General features: G+C 38.9%; 1 protein-coding gene across 1 annotated transcript in view; it reads right to left on the reverse strand.

Annotated features, from left to right (window-relative positions):
• The window catches only part of LOC123879729, a 28,016-nt gene extending 16,871 nt beyond the window's left edge, over positions 1–11,145 (reverse strand). The window contains exons 1-8 of the mRNA XM_045927632.1: positions 10,750–11,145; positions 8,882–9,040; positions 7,107–7,265; positions 6,173–6,289; positions 5,266–5,442; positions 4,497–4,657; positions 4,105–4,288; positions 2,473–2,579 (exon numbers count right to left, since the gene is read on the reverse strand). Coding sequence (XP_045783588.1) covers positions 2,473–2,579; positions 4,105–4,288; positions 4,497–4,657; positions 5,266–5,442; positions 6,173–6,289; positions 7,107–7,265; positions 8,882–9,040; positions 10,750–10,891 — 1,206 coding nt within the window. The 5' untranslated portion in view covers positions 10,892–11,145. The remainder of the gene's footprint in view (positions 1–2,472; positions 2,580–4,104; positions 4,289–4,496; positions 4,658–5,265; positions 5,443–6,172; positions 6,290–7,106; positions 7,266–8,881; positions 9,041–10,749) is intronic.
• Between the last annotated feature and the right edge of the window lie 1,921 nt (positions 11,146–13,066).

The raw sequence follows: 13,066 nt of genomic DNA on the forward strand, positions 1-13,066 counted from the left end.
TAGGAGCTACGATGCCACAGACAGATACACAGATACACACGTCAAACTTATAACACCCCTCTTTTAGGGGCGGGGGTTAAAAACAACTAAAAAAAAGATATTTAAAGCTACGTTTAAATGATCACGACCTGTGTCACATCTTTCACATAGCAAGGCAAGCACAAAACTAAGTACAGTCAACATATTGAATATGTAAATATTACTTGCCTACATATTTACCTAGCTATTGCGCGAATTCATCTGAACGTAGTACTTGTACTGACGTAGGCTTTTACGGCGAAATTTCACACATACCTTTATATATGTAGCTCTTATGGTAGCTAGGTGATGCCCGCGACTTCGTCCATGTGGATATATAGGAAGTGTGTGTGTGTGTGTGTAAAGTTTACTTTTATTTGCCAATTAAGGCGCAAATATAAGAAAATAGGTATAGGAAATAATTTCATATTTGTGCCTTTTGTGGTGGAGACCATGGGTTCGTGGGGCGAGGACGCCAGATCCTTTTTAAGGACCTGTCATCCCGACTTGTGGCGTTCGCGGGTGACTGGAGGACCGGAGGTTTGGCAGTTACCTTGGTCAGCATATTAGTCTGGCCATTCAACGAGGTAACGCAGCCAGCGTTCTGGGCACCCTGCCTCGTTACATTGATTTGGATGACATTTTTGTTTGGCAATTTTTATTATTTATAGTAATTGTGAATAAAGATAATTATAATATTCTAAAAAAATATTTTATTTGACACCCCCGACAAGTGAAGGTTACAATAACAAGAAAAGAGCTGATAACTTTCAAACGGTTGAACGATTTTCGTGGATTATAGCTAAGAACACTCTCGATCAAGCCACCTTTCAAACAAAAAAAACTAAATTACAATCGGCTCATTAGTTTAGGAGCTACGATGCCACAGACAGGTACACAGATATACACGTCAAACTTATAACACCGTTCTTTTTGGGTCGGGGGTTAAAAAGAAAAGTGACTACCTGACAGATCTTTCAACGCTGAAACTACTGGACAGATCGGGCTGAAAGGCATGCAGATAGCTTATGACGCAGACATCCGCTGAGAAAGGATTTTTGGAATTTCAACCCCTAAGGGGGTAAAATAGGGGTTTGGTGTAGTCCACGCGGACGAAGTCGCGGACATAAGATAAAACATGTTGCCATAAAGAATATTAGCCATGCTACTATATGACTAATGCTCCCCTTTCCCCTCCAATTAAGCGTAAAGCTTGTGCCAGGAGTGGGTACAACAATAGTGCAACGGGTGGGGTTTGAACCTCCGACCTTTCATATTTCAGTCCGCTCCTTAACCGTTGAGCTATCGAGGCTGTTTTGTAGGTAAGTATAGATTTGTAACAAAATCAAAGAATTTTTTATTCAGTTAAGTATTCATTTATTTAAAACCACCTTCATAAACATAACTCAACGTGTTGCGAAGCTGAAATGGCTATAGACGCATATGGTTCGGAAAAACGATTTAATTTCAATGAAAATGATTACATAATAAGGTTAGTATTTTTCACACGGGGTGTTCCGGATGAGGTCTTGAACTTTTCCACTGGAAAATAAAAATACAATTCAATTTAAGTACAAAAGTGGTAATAGCTTAATGGTTAAGATGTCAGCCTCCTATTAGGGAGCATCAGGGTAGGCATCGGATTTTATTATATGCACTATCAAAATGTTATAAAATATAACTCAAAATTTAAAAAACCCCGGACACAAAAACCTCTAGCTAGCAAATAGCTTAATGGTTAAGATGTCAGCCTCCTATTAGGGAGCATCAGGGTAGGCATCGGATTTTATTATATGCACTATCAAAATGTTATAAAATATAACTCAAAATTTAAAAAACCCCGGACACAAAAACCTCTAGCTAGCAAATACTCGTAGCTTAGTGGTTAAGATGTCAGCCTCCTATTAAGGAGGTCGGGGAATCGATCCAAGGCACGCACCGTTTATCGATTACTAGCTGATACCCGTGACTTTGCCCGCGTGAGTTTTTCGAAATCCCGTGGGAACTCTTCGATTTATCGGGATAAAAGTAGCCTTTATGCTAATCCAGGATATTATCTATCTCCACTCTAAATTATTTAAGCCAAATCCATCGAGTAGTTTTTGCGTGATGGAGTAACAAACATACACACACACACACACACACACATACAAACTTTCTCCTTATATTAGTGTGAAGTGTGAGTGTGATAGTGTGACTAGCTGATGCCCGCGACTTTGTCCGCTTGGATATAAGTTTTTTGAAATCTCATGGGAACTCTTCGATTTATCGGGATAAAAAGTAGCCTATGTGCTAATCCAGGATATTGTATCTATCTCCATTCCAAATTTCAGCGAAATCCGTCCAGTAGTTTTTGCGTGATGGAGTAACAAACATACACACATACACACAAACTTACTTTGGGAGACCCGTGCTTAGTAGTGACCCAGCGATCGGTTGATCATGATGATGTACAAACCTGTGTATATAGAAGTTATCTTCACTAGTGTTGAGCGTCGAAAAGACGAATTTCGGCATTTGGTTCACGAGGACCCATACCTCGTCACCCTTTATTTTCAGATCTGAAAAGAAAAACATACATACATATTTACATACATAAACTGCTAAAATCATAACCCTTCCTTTCGGCTTTGCCGTAGTCGGATAAAAAGACACATAAATCAGTCAAGTAGGTACTAGTCGGAATCGCACATGAAGGGTTCCGTATCATTGTACAAGAAATAACACTTTTTTTTCATGGCAGTCATTTTTAACCCCCGACCCAAAAAGAGGGGTGTTATAAGTTTGACGTGCGTATCTGTGTGTCTGTGTATCTGTCTGTGGCATCGTACCTCCTAAACGAATGAACCGATTTTAATTTTGTTTTTGACGTGACAACGTCTTATAATTCGATAGAGCCGGCTACACGCACGAAAAAACATGACTCATGCGGCGTTACCTCGCTCTGAGGCGTTCCATGTAAGGCTTGAAGTGCAAGCGAGAGCGCGGAACGAGCGACAAAGAAGCACAATCGGCCTTTGTTGTCACGTTCAACTATCGTCAGTAGACCGACTTCAACAGACAACCAATTTTTTGTTTGAAAGGTGGCTTGATCGAGAGTGTTCTTAGCTATAATCGAAGAAAATCGGTTCAGCCGTTTGAAAGTTATCAGCTCTTTTCTGGTTTTCTTATAGAGGTTTTCGTGTCGGGGGTTTTTTAAATTTTGAGTTACGTTATTATTTGTTGTCCCTATGAGACCTAATCTATTTGCTTAGCGCATATACTTATGCTTATGCATTGACCCGAGTTTTGCACGCTATACATTGCGGGTTTGAAAATGCTAAATCAGAAAAACTACAAGATAAGGCAAATGATTATCGGCATTGGAATGTGTTTACGTAGTATAATAATAACCCTAAAATATTGCAAGTGTTCTGGTTATGTAGGCATCGGATTTTATAGGTGCATATAGCACTATCAAAATGTTATAAAATATAAAATTTAAAAAACCCCGACACAAAAACCTCTATAAGAAAACTAGAAAAGACCTGATAACTTTCAAACGGCTGAACCGATTTTCTTCGATTATAACTAAGAACACTCTCGATCAAGCCACCTTTCAAACAAAAAAAAACTAAATTAAAACCGGTTCATTCGTTTAGGAGTTACGATGCCACATACTGATACACATATACACACGTCAAACTTAAAACACCCCTCTTTTTGGGTCGGGGGTTAAAAATATGCATGCAAGCCTCATGTGGCTCGTGTACCTGGTCAACCACATATTGTAGTCTATATTTTTTTTTCTCTCTCGTAAAGCGGAATTATGTGCACCTATTAAAATAGTTAAAAAAAAAAAATGTTTTTTCCTCTCTCGTCTGGCTGTACAAAGATTAGCCAATGTCAAGTTTGTAGTTATTTGTAACAAGTTAGTTAAACTATACAAGTATGGACCCCGTCTGTGCCGGCGCTCGCCGACACACGCACGGCACCCCATTAGAGCGCTTTCCAGTCAGTTTAAAAAAAAAAAAAAACACTCCAAAAAGGCAGAGCACGCCCGCCAGCTAACACCAACACAGACGAAGTCCTGTAGTCTATTTGTACCTGCTATATAAACCAGCTTAGTGTGATCCTGTGCCGCGATTCCAATATTTTCGGGCGCCATTTTGGTGTCAACGCGCCAACACAACATGGCGTCTTGAGCGGGGTTCGCAAAGAACAACGTCTTCGTTGGTGCATGGTAGCCATGGGAACCGCTCTGGGTTTTTGTTCCTCGTGTTCCTACTACCTAAAACAAGTAAATCCATACTTAATTATTATAAATGCCAAAGTGTGTCTGTCTGTCTGCTACCTTTTCACGGCTCAACAGTTTAACCGATTCTGATGAAATTTGGTACAGGGTTAGCTTATATCCCGATATGATTGTCGTCTTCAATTTGTAAGATAATGATTCTTCACTGCAGTTTTAATGATGATGATGATGATGAAGCTGTTACCTTCACATTATTGCCGATGTCACCACTCTTGAGAAACTTGGTGTTGATGGAGAACTCCTGGTTGGACACCATGGGGTGGTAGTAAGCTGTTCTGTCACCATGAGCGTCAGGTTGCGACAGCGCTATGCTGAACAGACCATCCTTCCAGTTGATTACATAACCTAAAAATGTAAAAAAACTAAAATAAAAATCATGAATCCCTGGTTGTTTTTTTTTATATAAATAAAAATAGCGAGCAAACGATTGGGGTCTCAAGGTCCTGAAACGGTAACTTTGTATGGGAAACTCAGCGTTGGTAGACTCTCCCACTACGTGGATGAATCTACGGCAGCCACTGGATGGCGGCAGCCCGTAAGACTGCGTATGGAAGTCCCTACAGGAGACCTATGTCCAGCGGTGGACGTCAATCGTCGCGTAGCTGAAGTGGCAATGGACAGGATGGGTTCCTGTTGAAGAACTGATAGATATTGGGATCCCAAGACTTAGTGATCTCGCACGAAAAAGCGCAGCGTTGGCAGGTCCCCACTATCATTTGGAACTCCCTACAAGATACCTATGTCCAGCGGTGGGCAGCTCACAGTGGTGTGCCCACAGCTCAATAGCTCAACGGTTATAGGAGCGGACTGAAATCCGATCAGCGGTTCAAACCCCACCCGTTGCACTATTGTCGTACCCACTCCTAGCACAAGCTTTACGCTTAGTTGGAGGGAATGTTAGTTATGATTCAAATGGCTAATATTCTTTAAAAAAAAAACGACGACTAACGTACCTGCAACAGTAAAGTTTAGAGCAGCTTCATCATGTAGAAACGTAGGGTGGTTTAACCTCCAACTCCTATTGTCCTTTAGCGAGTAAACTATCATCCCCTCTGTTGCCAGATCGTTGATGTAGGCATACGCATCATCACAGCTATCTTTGGTGACGTCTACAGTTATTGAGGTTAGACCTGAAAACGAACAGAAGATTTTCGTTAACTTTTCAACCCTTCCTTTTCTTCACACTATCACACTAATATTATAAAGGCGAAAGTTTGTGTGTATGTGTGTGTGTATGTTTGTTACTCCTTCGTACAAAAACTACTGGACGGATTGGGCTGTTTAGAATGGAGTAAGATTAGCGCACAGGCTACTTTTTATCCCGGAAAATCAAAAAGTTCCCACGGGATTTTTAAAGAACCTACATCCACGCGAACGAAGTCGCGGGCATCAGCTAGTGAACAATAAAGTCTGTAGCTTGAACTAAAAAGTAGTCTGGAGGTATAACCTAGTCAAACACTTATACCGTTAAAATGTCTTAGTCTCAAATTGCTCACAGATCAGTTAACTATTGATTTTAGGGTTCCGTACCTCAAAAGGGAAAAAGGAACCCTTGGAACACTTTGTTTTCTGTCTGTCTGTCCGTCTGTCGTGTCTGTCAAGAAAACCTATAGGATACTTCCTGTTGACCTAGAATCATGAAAGGCAGGTAGGTAGGTCTTATAGCACAAGTAAAGGGAAAAATCCGAAAACCATGGTTAACCATATGGTAATGGTATGTATAACCATGAATTTGTGGTTATATCACAAAAAAAATAAAAATTAAATGTGTTCCTAAACAATGATTGGTTTTTCAATTTTCAAAGTAAGACAACTATACCAAGTGGGGTATCATATGAGAGGGCTTTATCTGTCTCTCACCGCCAGGAGTCCTCTCGTTGACAAGATCGGAATCATTTAACTCGTATCTCAGGATCTGTTTATCAGTCTTCAAGTCAAATATTACGATTGAAGGCTTCCTCACTTGTCTTCTGTCTCCTAAAATGAAACAAGAAAGTAATAAATAAAGAATTTCTGAAAATCATGTCTTCATGGAGTCTGTCTATGTTGCAAAATAGAACCTACATACAAAATTTTACGCTACTACGGCAAAGCCAAATGATTTTAGCAGTCTATGTATATCACACTTCACATCACACTTCACACTATAATATTAAAAAAAAGAGAAAGTTTGTATGTGTGTGTGTGTGTATGTTTGTTACTCCTTCACGCAAAAACTACTGGACGGATTGGGCTGAAATTTAGAATGGAGATAGATTATACCCTGGATTAGCACATAGGCTACTTTTTATCCCGGAAAATCAAGGAGTTCCCACGGGATTTTTAAAAAAACCTACATCCACGCGAACGAGGTCGCGGGCATCAGCTAGTATGTCTATGTTTGTATTTCTGTGTGTTCCACCGTAGCGCGTAAACTACTGGGCCAATTTAAATGAATGAGGTGTCAATTGATTCGTTTTAAAGGTCCGAGTGACATAGGCTATATTTTATACGAAAAATATTGACCTAACGGAGGCTGTATCAAAGAAGTGCGGATCTCCAAAATTTTTTTTGCTATTGTATCGAATGGGATGTCAAATGAAAGCTGAGAAAATTCTGAGTTCATTTATATAAATGTACTACAGCATTAAAATATACCAAGCGACAGAAAAACAATTTTACTATAATATTTCAGCGTTAATTAAGACGATCATAGTTTTCAACTTTATATCTTGTCTGTCAAGGTCTGGTTTCTATCTCTGTCTGTGTCCGTCTATCTCTGAAACTGACTTTATACTGACTGACTGACAATTACCTGGTACTTCCAATAACCCAGTATCCACCATCCACAGTCTGCCACACTCATCTATCCTGGGTCGGTACACAGAGACCAGGTCCTGGCTGCCAGGATACGGTTGTAAAGCTGGTGACTTCGCTGGACCATTCCAGACGTAGTTGAGGGTCGATGGAATTCCTGGAATGTGGAATATTGGAAATAAGAGCGTATAGTGGACGTTTTTTAATTTAGATACAAGTTACCCCTTGACTGCAATCTCACCTGGTGGTAAGTGATGATGCACTCTTAGGATGAAAGAGTAAGGTTGGCGGGAAGACCCATACATGAAAAAGGAGCCCAAAAAACCTTTTTTCTTTTCCTAGCATCATTGTTTAAAGCTCATTGAGATGTTCTAACTCGGGAAAAATAAGTAAGTATTTCATACATCCAAAAATATGATGTTCATATAATTAATGTACGGAATCCGGAAATGTTTTTCATTTCTCTTTTTAACCCCCGACCCAAAAAGAGGGGTGTTATAAGTTTGACGTGTGTATCTGTGTATCTGTCTGTGGCATCGTAGCTCCTAAAGAATGAACCGATTTTAATTTAATTTTTTTGTTTGAAAGGTGGCTTGATCGAGAGTGTTCTTAGCTATAATCCAAGAAAATCGTTTCAGTCCTTTGAAAGTTATCAGCTCTTTTCTAGTTACTGTAACCTTCACTTGTCGAGGGTGTTATAAATTTTTAATTTACACTTGTCATTTCTGCGTTTAGACAATGCAGATGTTAGAAGCAAGACAACTTTTTTTTTTTTTTTTTTAATTTATTTATTCAAAATAATTTTACATGTTTCTTTCAGGACTTCGTCTGTGTTGGTGTTAGCTGGCGGGCGTGCTCCGCCTTTTTGGAGTGTTTTTTTTGTTAAAACTGACTGGAAAGTGCTCTAAGGGGGTGCCGTGCGTGTGTCGGCAAGCGCCGGCACAGACGGGGTCCATACTTGTATAGTTTAACTAACTTGTTACAAATAACTACAAACTTGACATTGGCTAATCTTTGTAAAGCCAGACGAGAGAGAAAAAAAAATGTTCCTTTCATTTTGTAGATCGCCAAACTGTTGGGCCAGTTTGTTGGCGAGGTGGCGTTCTTAATTTTACGTTCATAACTTATTAAGTACTAGGTTTTTTTAACTATCCATACACCTTAATCTATACTTATAATAAACTGTACTAAATATTTATTCAAACCTACCTACTTTACTAAACAGAGACAAATGAACACATTATTAATAAACAAGTGTAAATTAAAAATTTATAACACCTCCGACAAGTGAACGTGAAGTGGTTACAGTAAAACAGCTGATAACTTTCAAACGGTTGAACCGATTTTCTTGGATTATAGCTAAGAACACTCTCGATCAAACCACCTTTTAAACAAAAAAAAACTAAATTCAAATCGGTTCATTAGTTTAGGCGCTACGGTGCCACAGACAGATACACAGATACACACGTCAAACTTATAACACCCCTCTTTTTGGGTCGGGGGTTAAAAAACCAAAGAAAAAACAAATTACTAATTATGAAGCACTAGCCGATGCCCGCGACTTCGCCCGCGTGGATTTAGGTTTTTTGAAATCCCGTGGGAACTCTTTGATTTTCCGGGATATTATCTATCTCTATTCTAAATTTCAGCCCAATCTGTCCGGTAGTTTTTGCGTGAAGGAGTAACAAACATACACACACACACACACACACACACACATACAAACTTTCTCCTTTATAATATTAGTGTGATGACACTCAGTTAGGGACTCACCATAGCGTCTTCTAGGCACCGTCACAAAAATTCTGTCGCCCCACACTTCTAAACCTATTGGCACGTTGTTGTACTGAATGAAGTATTTCTCGCTGTCTTCTAAATCGTCCTCAAAATTTAGACCATTGACTGTCTTTTTGTGATTTGCATCTCGGTTATCTAAAAATAAAAAATGAATAACGAGTTTCTACGGTTCCACACTTAAAAAGAAAAATTGAACCCTTATAGGATCACTTTGTTGTCTGTCTGTCTGTCCGTCTGTCTGCCAAGAAAACCTACAGCGTTCAAAACTGTATCTGTAAGTCAAAATCGGTTCAATGGATAGGCAGAGAGGATAGGCCGTGAAAAGCAAGCAGACAGACAAACAGGCATATTTAATAACTAGCCGATGCCTGCGACTTCGCCCGCGTGGATTTAGGTTTTTCGAAATCCCGTGGGAACTCTTTGATATTCCGGGATAAAAAGTAGCCTATGTGCTAATCCAGGATATTATCTATCTCCATTCCAAATTTCAGCCAAATCTGTCCAGTGGTTTTTGCGTGAAGAAGTAACAAACATACACACACACACACACACATACAAACTTTCGCCTTTATAATATTAGTTGTGATAGTGTGATATATCGTAAGCTGTCGGCCGCCTAGTTGGATGGTCTGGGGTTCGATTCCGGGAACGCATCTCTTTACTTTCTGGAGTTAGGGTTGAACGGTGAAGGAAAACATCGTCTGGAAACATACATGCCTAAGAGTTCTCCATATGATGTACTCCGTAGTGTATGAACTCTGACGTAGTACCTACTGGGCCAGCGTGGTAGACTATGGCCAAAACCTTTCCATTCTAAGAGGAACAATAGGATTTAATCATCATCATCAGGATCAACCCATTGCCGGCCCACTACTGAGAACGGGTCTCTTCTAAGGGTGAGATCTATAGAGCGCGCTCTGCCTTTGCTGAGACTTAAGACAGAGTTAAAACGAGACAGAGCTATATCTCTCACATAAATCTGTCTCGTTTTAACTCAATCTTAAGTCAGAGCAAAGTCAAAGTGCGCTTTATAGATTTCAGCCTCAGAGTGAGAAGGGTGTAGACCATAGTCTGCCACGCTGGCCCAATGCGGACTGGCAGACTTCACACACCTTTGAGAACATGGACAACTCTCATGCAGGTTTCCTCACGATGTTTTCCTTCACCGTTAAAGCAAGTAATGTTTAATTGGTTAAAACGCACATAACTGAAAAGTGAGTGGTGCGTGCCCGGGATCGAACCCCCGACTTCCGATTAGGAGACGGACGTTCTAACCACTAGGCTATCACAGCTGAAATAATAGGACTTAATATGCAGTCGTATTTTTATTTTTTACACGTGTGTATGTTAAGAGGGGTCTCTCCGTCACTCGCTCCATACAAACGTAGTTCGTCTCTCATTTGAATACTAACCAATAATACTCAATGAAATTTTGTAGAAACGTTCCGGGAACTAATATCTATGCCTGTGGTTTTCCAGATTTCTGTTAAAATATTCGGTTTCAAAGTTACGTGGTCTTAAAAATTCACATACAAATCTTTAAGCCCTCGTAATTTTAAAACTACATATTTTTAGAAAAATCTAAAACACCATGGACACAGATATTAGTTTCTAGATCATATGTCTGCAAAATTTCATGGACTTTGGTTGCTTAATATTCAAATGAAATTGGGGCTACGATTGTATGGAGCGAGTGACGGAGAGAGCCCTGTTAAAACGGCAACTGGATAGGTCATTGAACACATATTTTATACACAATATAGGCACCTAACTGTAACTGGAACGGATTTTGGTATAAATTATTATATTTATTATTTAAATATACATTAACATGTTATACTTACATAAAACCCCATCAATTTCATAGCTAATCTGTTTCCAAAACAGCACTTCCTTTAGTTTAGTCTCATCTCTAGTCACTTTGTAACCTGAACTTAATTTTAGTGTGAAATAAACTAAAAATAAAACTAAAACTACACTCTTCATTGTGATAATCTTGTTTACTGAGCACACAACCGGTCGAACTTGACGGTATTAAACTGGCTAGTGTTGTGAAACACGATATCTATCGAATATCGATATCGGTCAATATAAGTAGTCAGTAGTCTAGTCTGTATGGGAGTCAATACTATTACAATCATCATCATTCCAACACATCGATGACCCACTACTGAGCACGGGTCGCTTCTCATTCTCAAAACAGACCTCGTAGTCCCATTACCTGTTAAAAACCGGACAAGTGCGAGTCAGACTCGCACACATTTTTCCGACATTTTGCACAATAAATCAAAAACTACTGTGCATAGAAATAAGTAAAAGTATATTTTAAACACTATGTTATAACTACTATCAATAAAATTAAATTTTAGAATGTACAGGTAAAGCACTTTCGTATGATAGTTGATACTCCACTTGGCATAGTTATTCTTGTACTTTTGGGTTTTAATATTTTGTCAGGATTGAAATTAAACACGTCGTCGTCCATTAGCTTGCTATCGAGAAGAGAGTTTTTATTTTGTACCACAGACTAATAACACACAGAGACTAATACGACCCTTACGACAGACGGATAGACGGACAGACGGACAGACAGCCAGTGATCCTAAAAGGGTTCCGTTTATCTTTTTGAGTTACGGAACCCTAAAAAGTTGTTGTGTTTAAAAATATATCTATTTATATTTAAAAGGAGAAACAGCACAATCACTAGGTCTAGTTTCTAACAACTTGCATGTAGATGTTTCTTTAAGGACGGATGCACAATATATGATCACGGCATGACGGTACTGTTGCAATACATGAAGCTGAAACCATTACCGAGAAATCTGTTCTCCATATCGAAGTGTTGTTGCTTGTTGATGATGATGATGATAACTTGAGTGATCCATCGATAACCATACTAATCGAATTTCGCCAACACTACTGAATTGTCTTATGTCATGTCACACAAGGTGGGTAAATTAAAAAAAGAACATGGCATATTCGTGTATCTATTGTGAGTTAGTTAATTGCATGGCAGACGGTTAAAGTTACATTACGGTTAGCGTTTAACTTAGACCACCCATAAAAAGCAGAGTGGAGTCTGTATCACACTAATATTATAAAGGCGAAAGTTTGTATGTGTGTGTGTGTGTGTGTGTGTGTGTGTGTGTGTGTGTGTGTATGTTTGTTACTCCTTCACACAAAAACTACTGGACGGATTGGGCTGAAATTTAGAATGGAGATAGATTATACTCTAGATTAGCACATAGGCTACTTTTTATCCCGGAAAATCTAAGAGTTCCCACGGGATTTTTAAAAAACCTACATCCACGCGAACGAAGTCTCGGGCATTAGCTAGTTATTTCATATAAGTATCTACCTCGAATTAAGGATAAAGGTGAAGTTTTGGTTCCGACCAAACTAGACCAAAATCCATACTCATATTATAAATGCGAAAGTGTGGCTGTCTGTCTCTCTGTCTGCTACCTTTTCTCGGCCCAACAGTGTAACTGATTCTGACGGGTACAGGGTTAGCTTATATCCCGCGGACGGACATAGGCTACTTTTATCCCGGAAAATCAAAGAGTTCCCACGGGATTCCTTAAGACCCATCCACTTAACCGATTTGTATGAAATTTGGTACCACACCACTAACTATACAATTACTTACATATAGGTATTCACAAAGTCTTGCAGTTAGGCATTTTTTTGGTTTGTCTCGACAATCGACAGTAAAAAAACAAGGAAAAATAAATAAATACGATTAATTCTGAGTAAACATGATATCGAATCATATCAATGTTTACCAAAGAATTCTCCGTCTAACTGACTTAGGTCCAAGAAAATTAAATAAGTAAGTACTTTACGTTGTATATTTTATTATTAATTACGTATTCTTTGAAATGATAATACTTATTAAGGGTGCTAGACATCATACTATATTAATTAGTTATTATTTATTAAATAGGTATTCTTTCTGCTAAATACAACTGTAATCTTAGTGTAAACAAATTAAGATTATGTAGGGTTATTCTGCAACTTTTATATCTAACCGAATGCTGATGACATACGGATTTGAGACATTTATTTCGCAAAATAAAGAATTAAAAAAAAATGGCCTGGGTCGCTACGCTAAGTATGGGCATCATTGTGAAAGCTTATGAAACAGAATCACTCGAACAG

Source organism: Maniola jurtina, chromosome 28 (assembly GCF_905333055.1).
Source record: "Maniola jurtina chromosome 28, ilManJurt1.1, whole genome shotgun sequence".
Classification (NCBI taxonomy): domain Eukaryota; kingdom Metazoa; phylum Arthropoda; class Insecta; order Lepidoptera; family Nymphalidae; genus Maniola; species Maniola jurtina.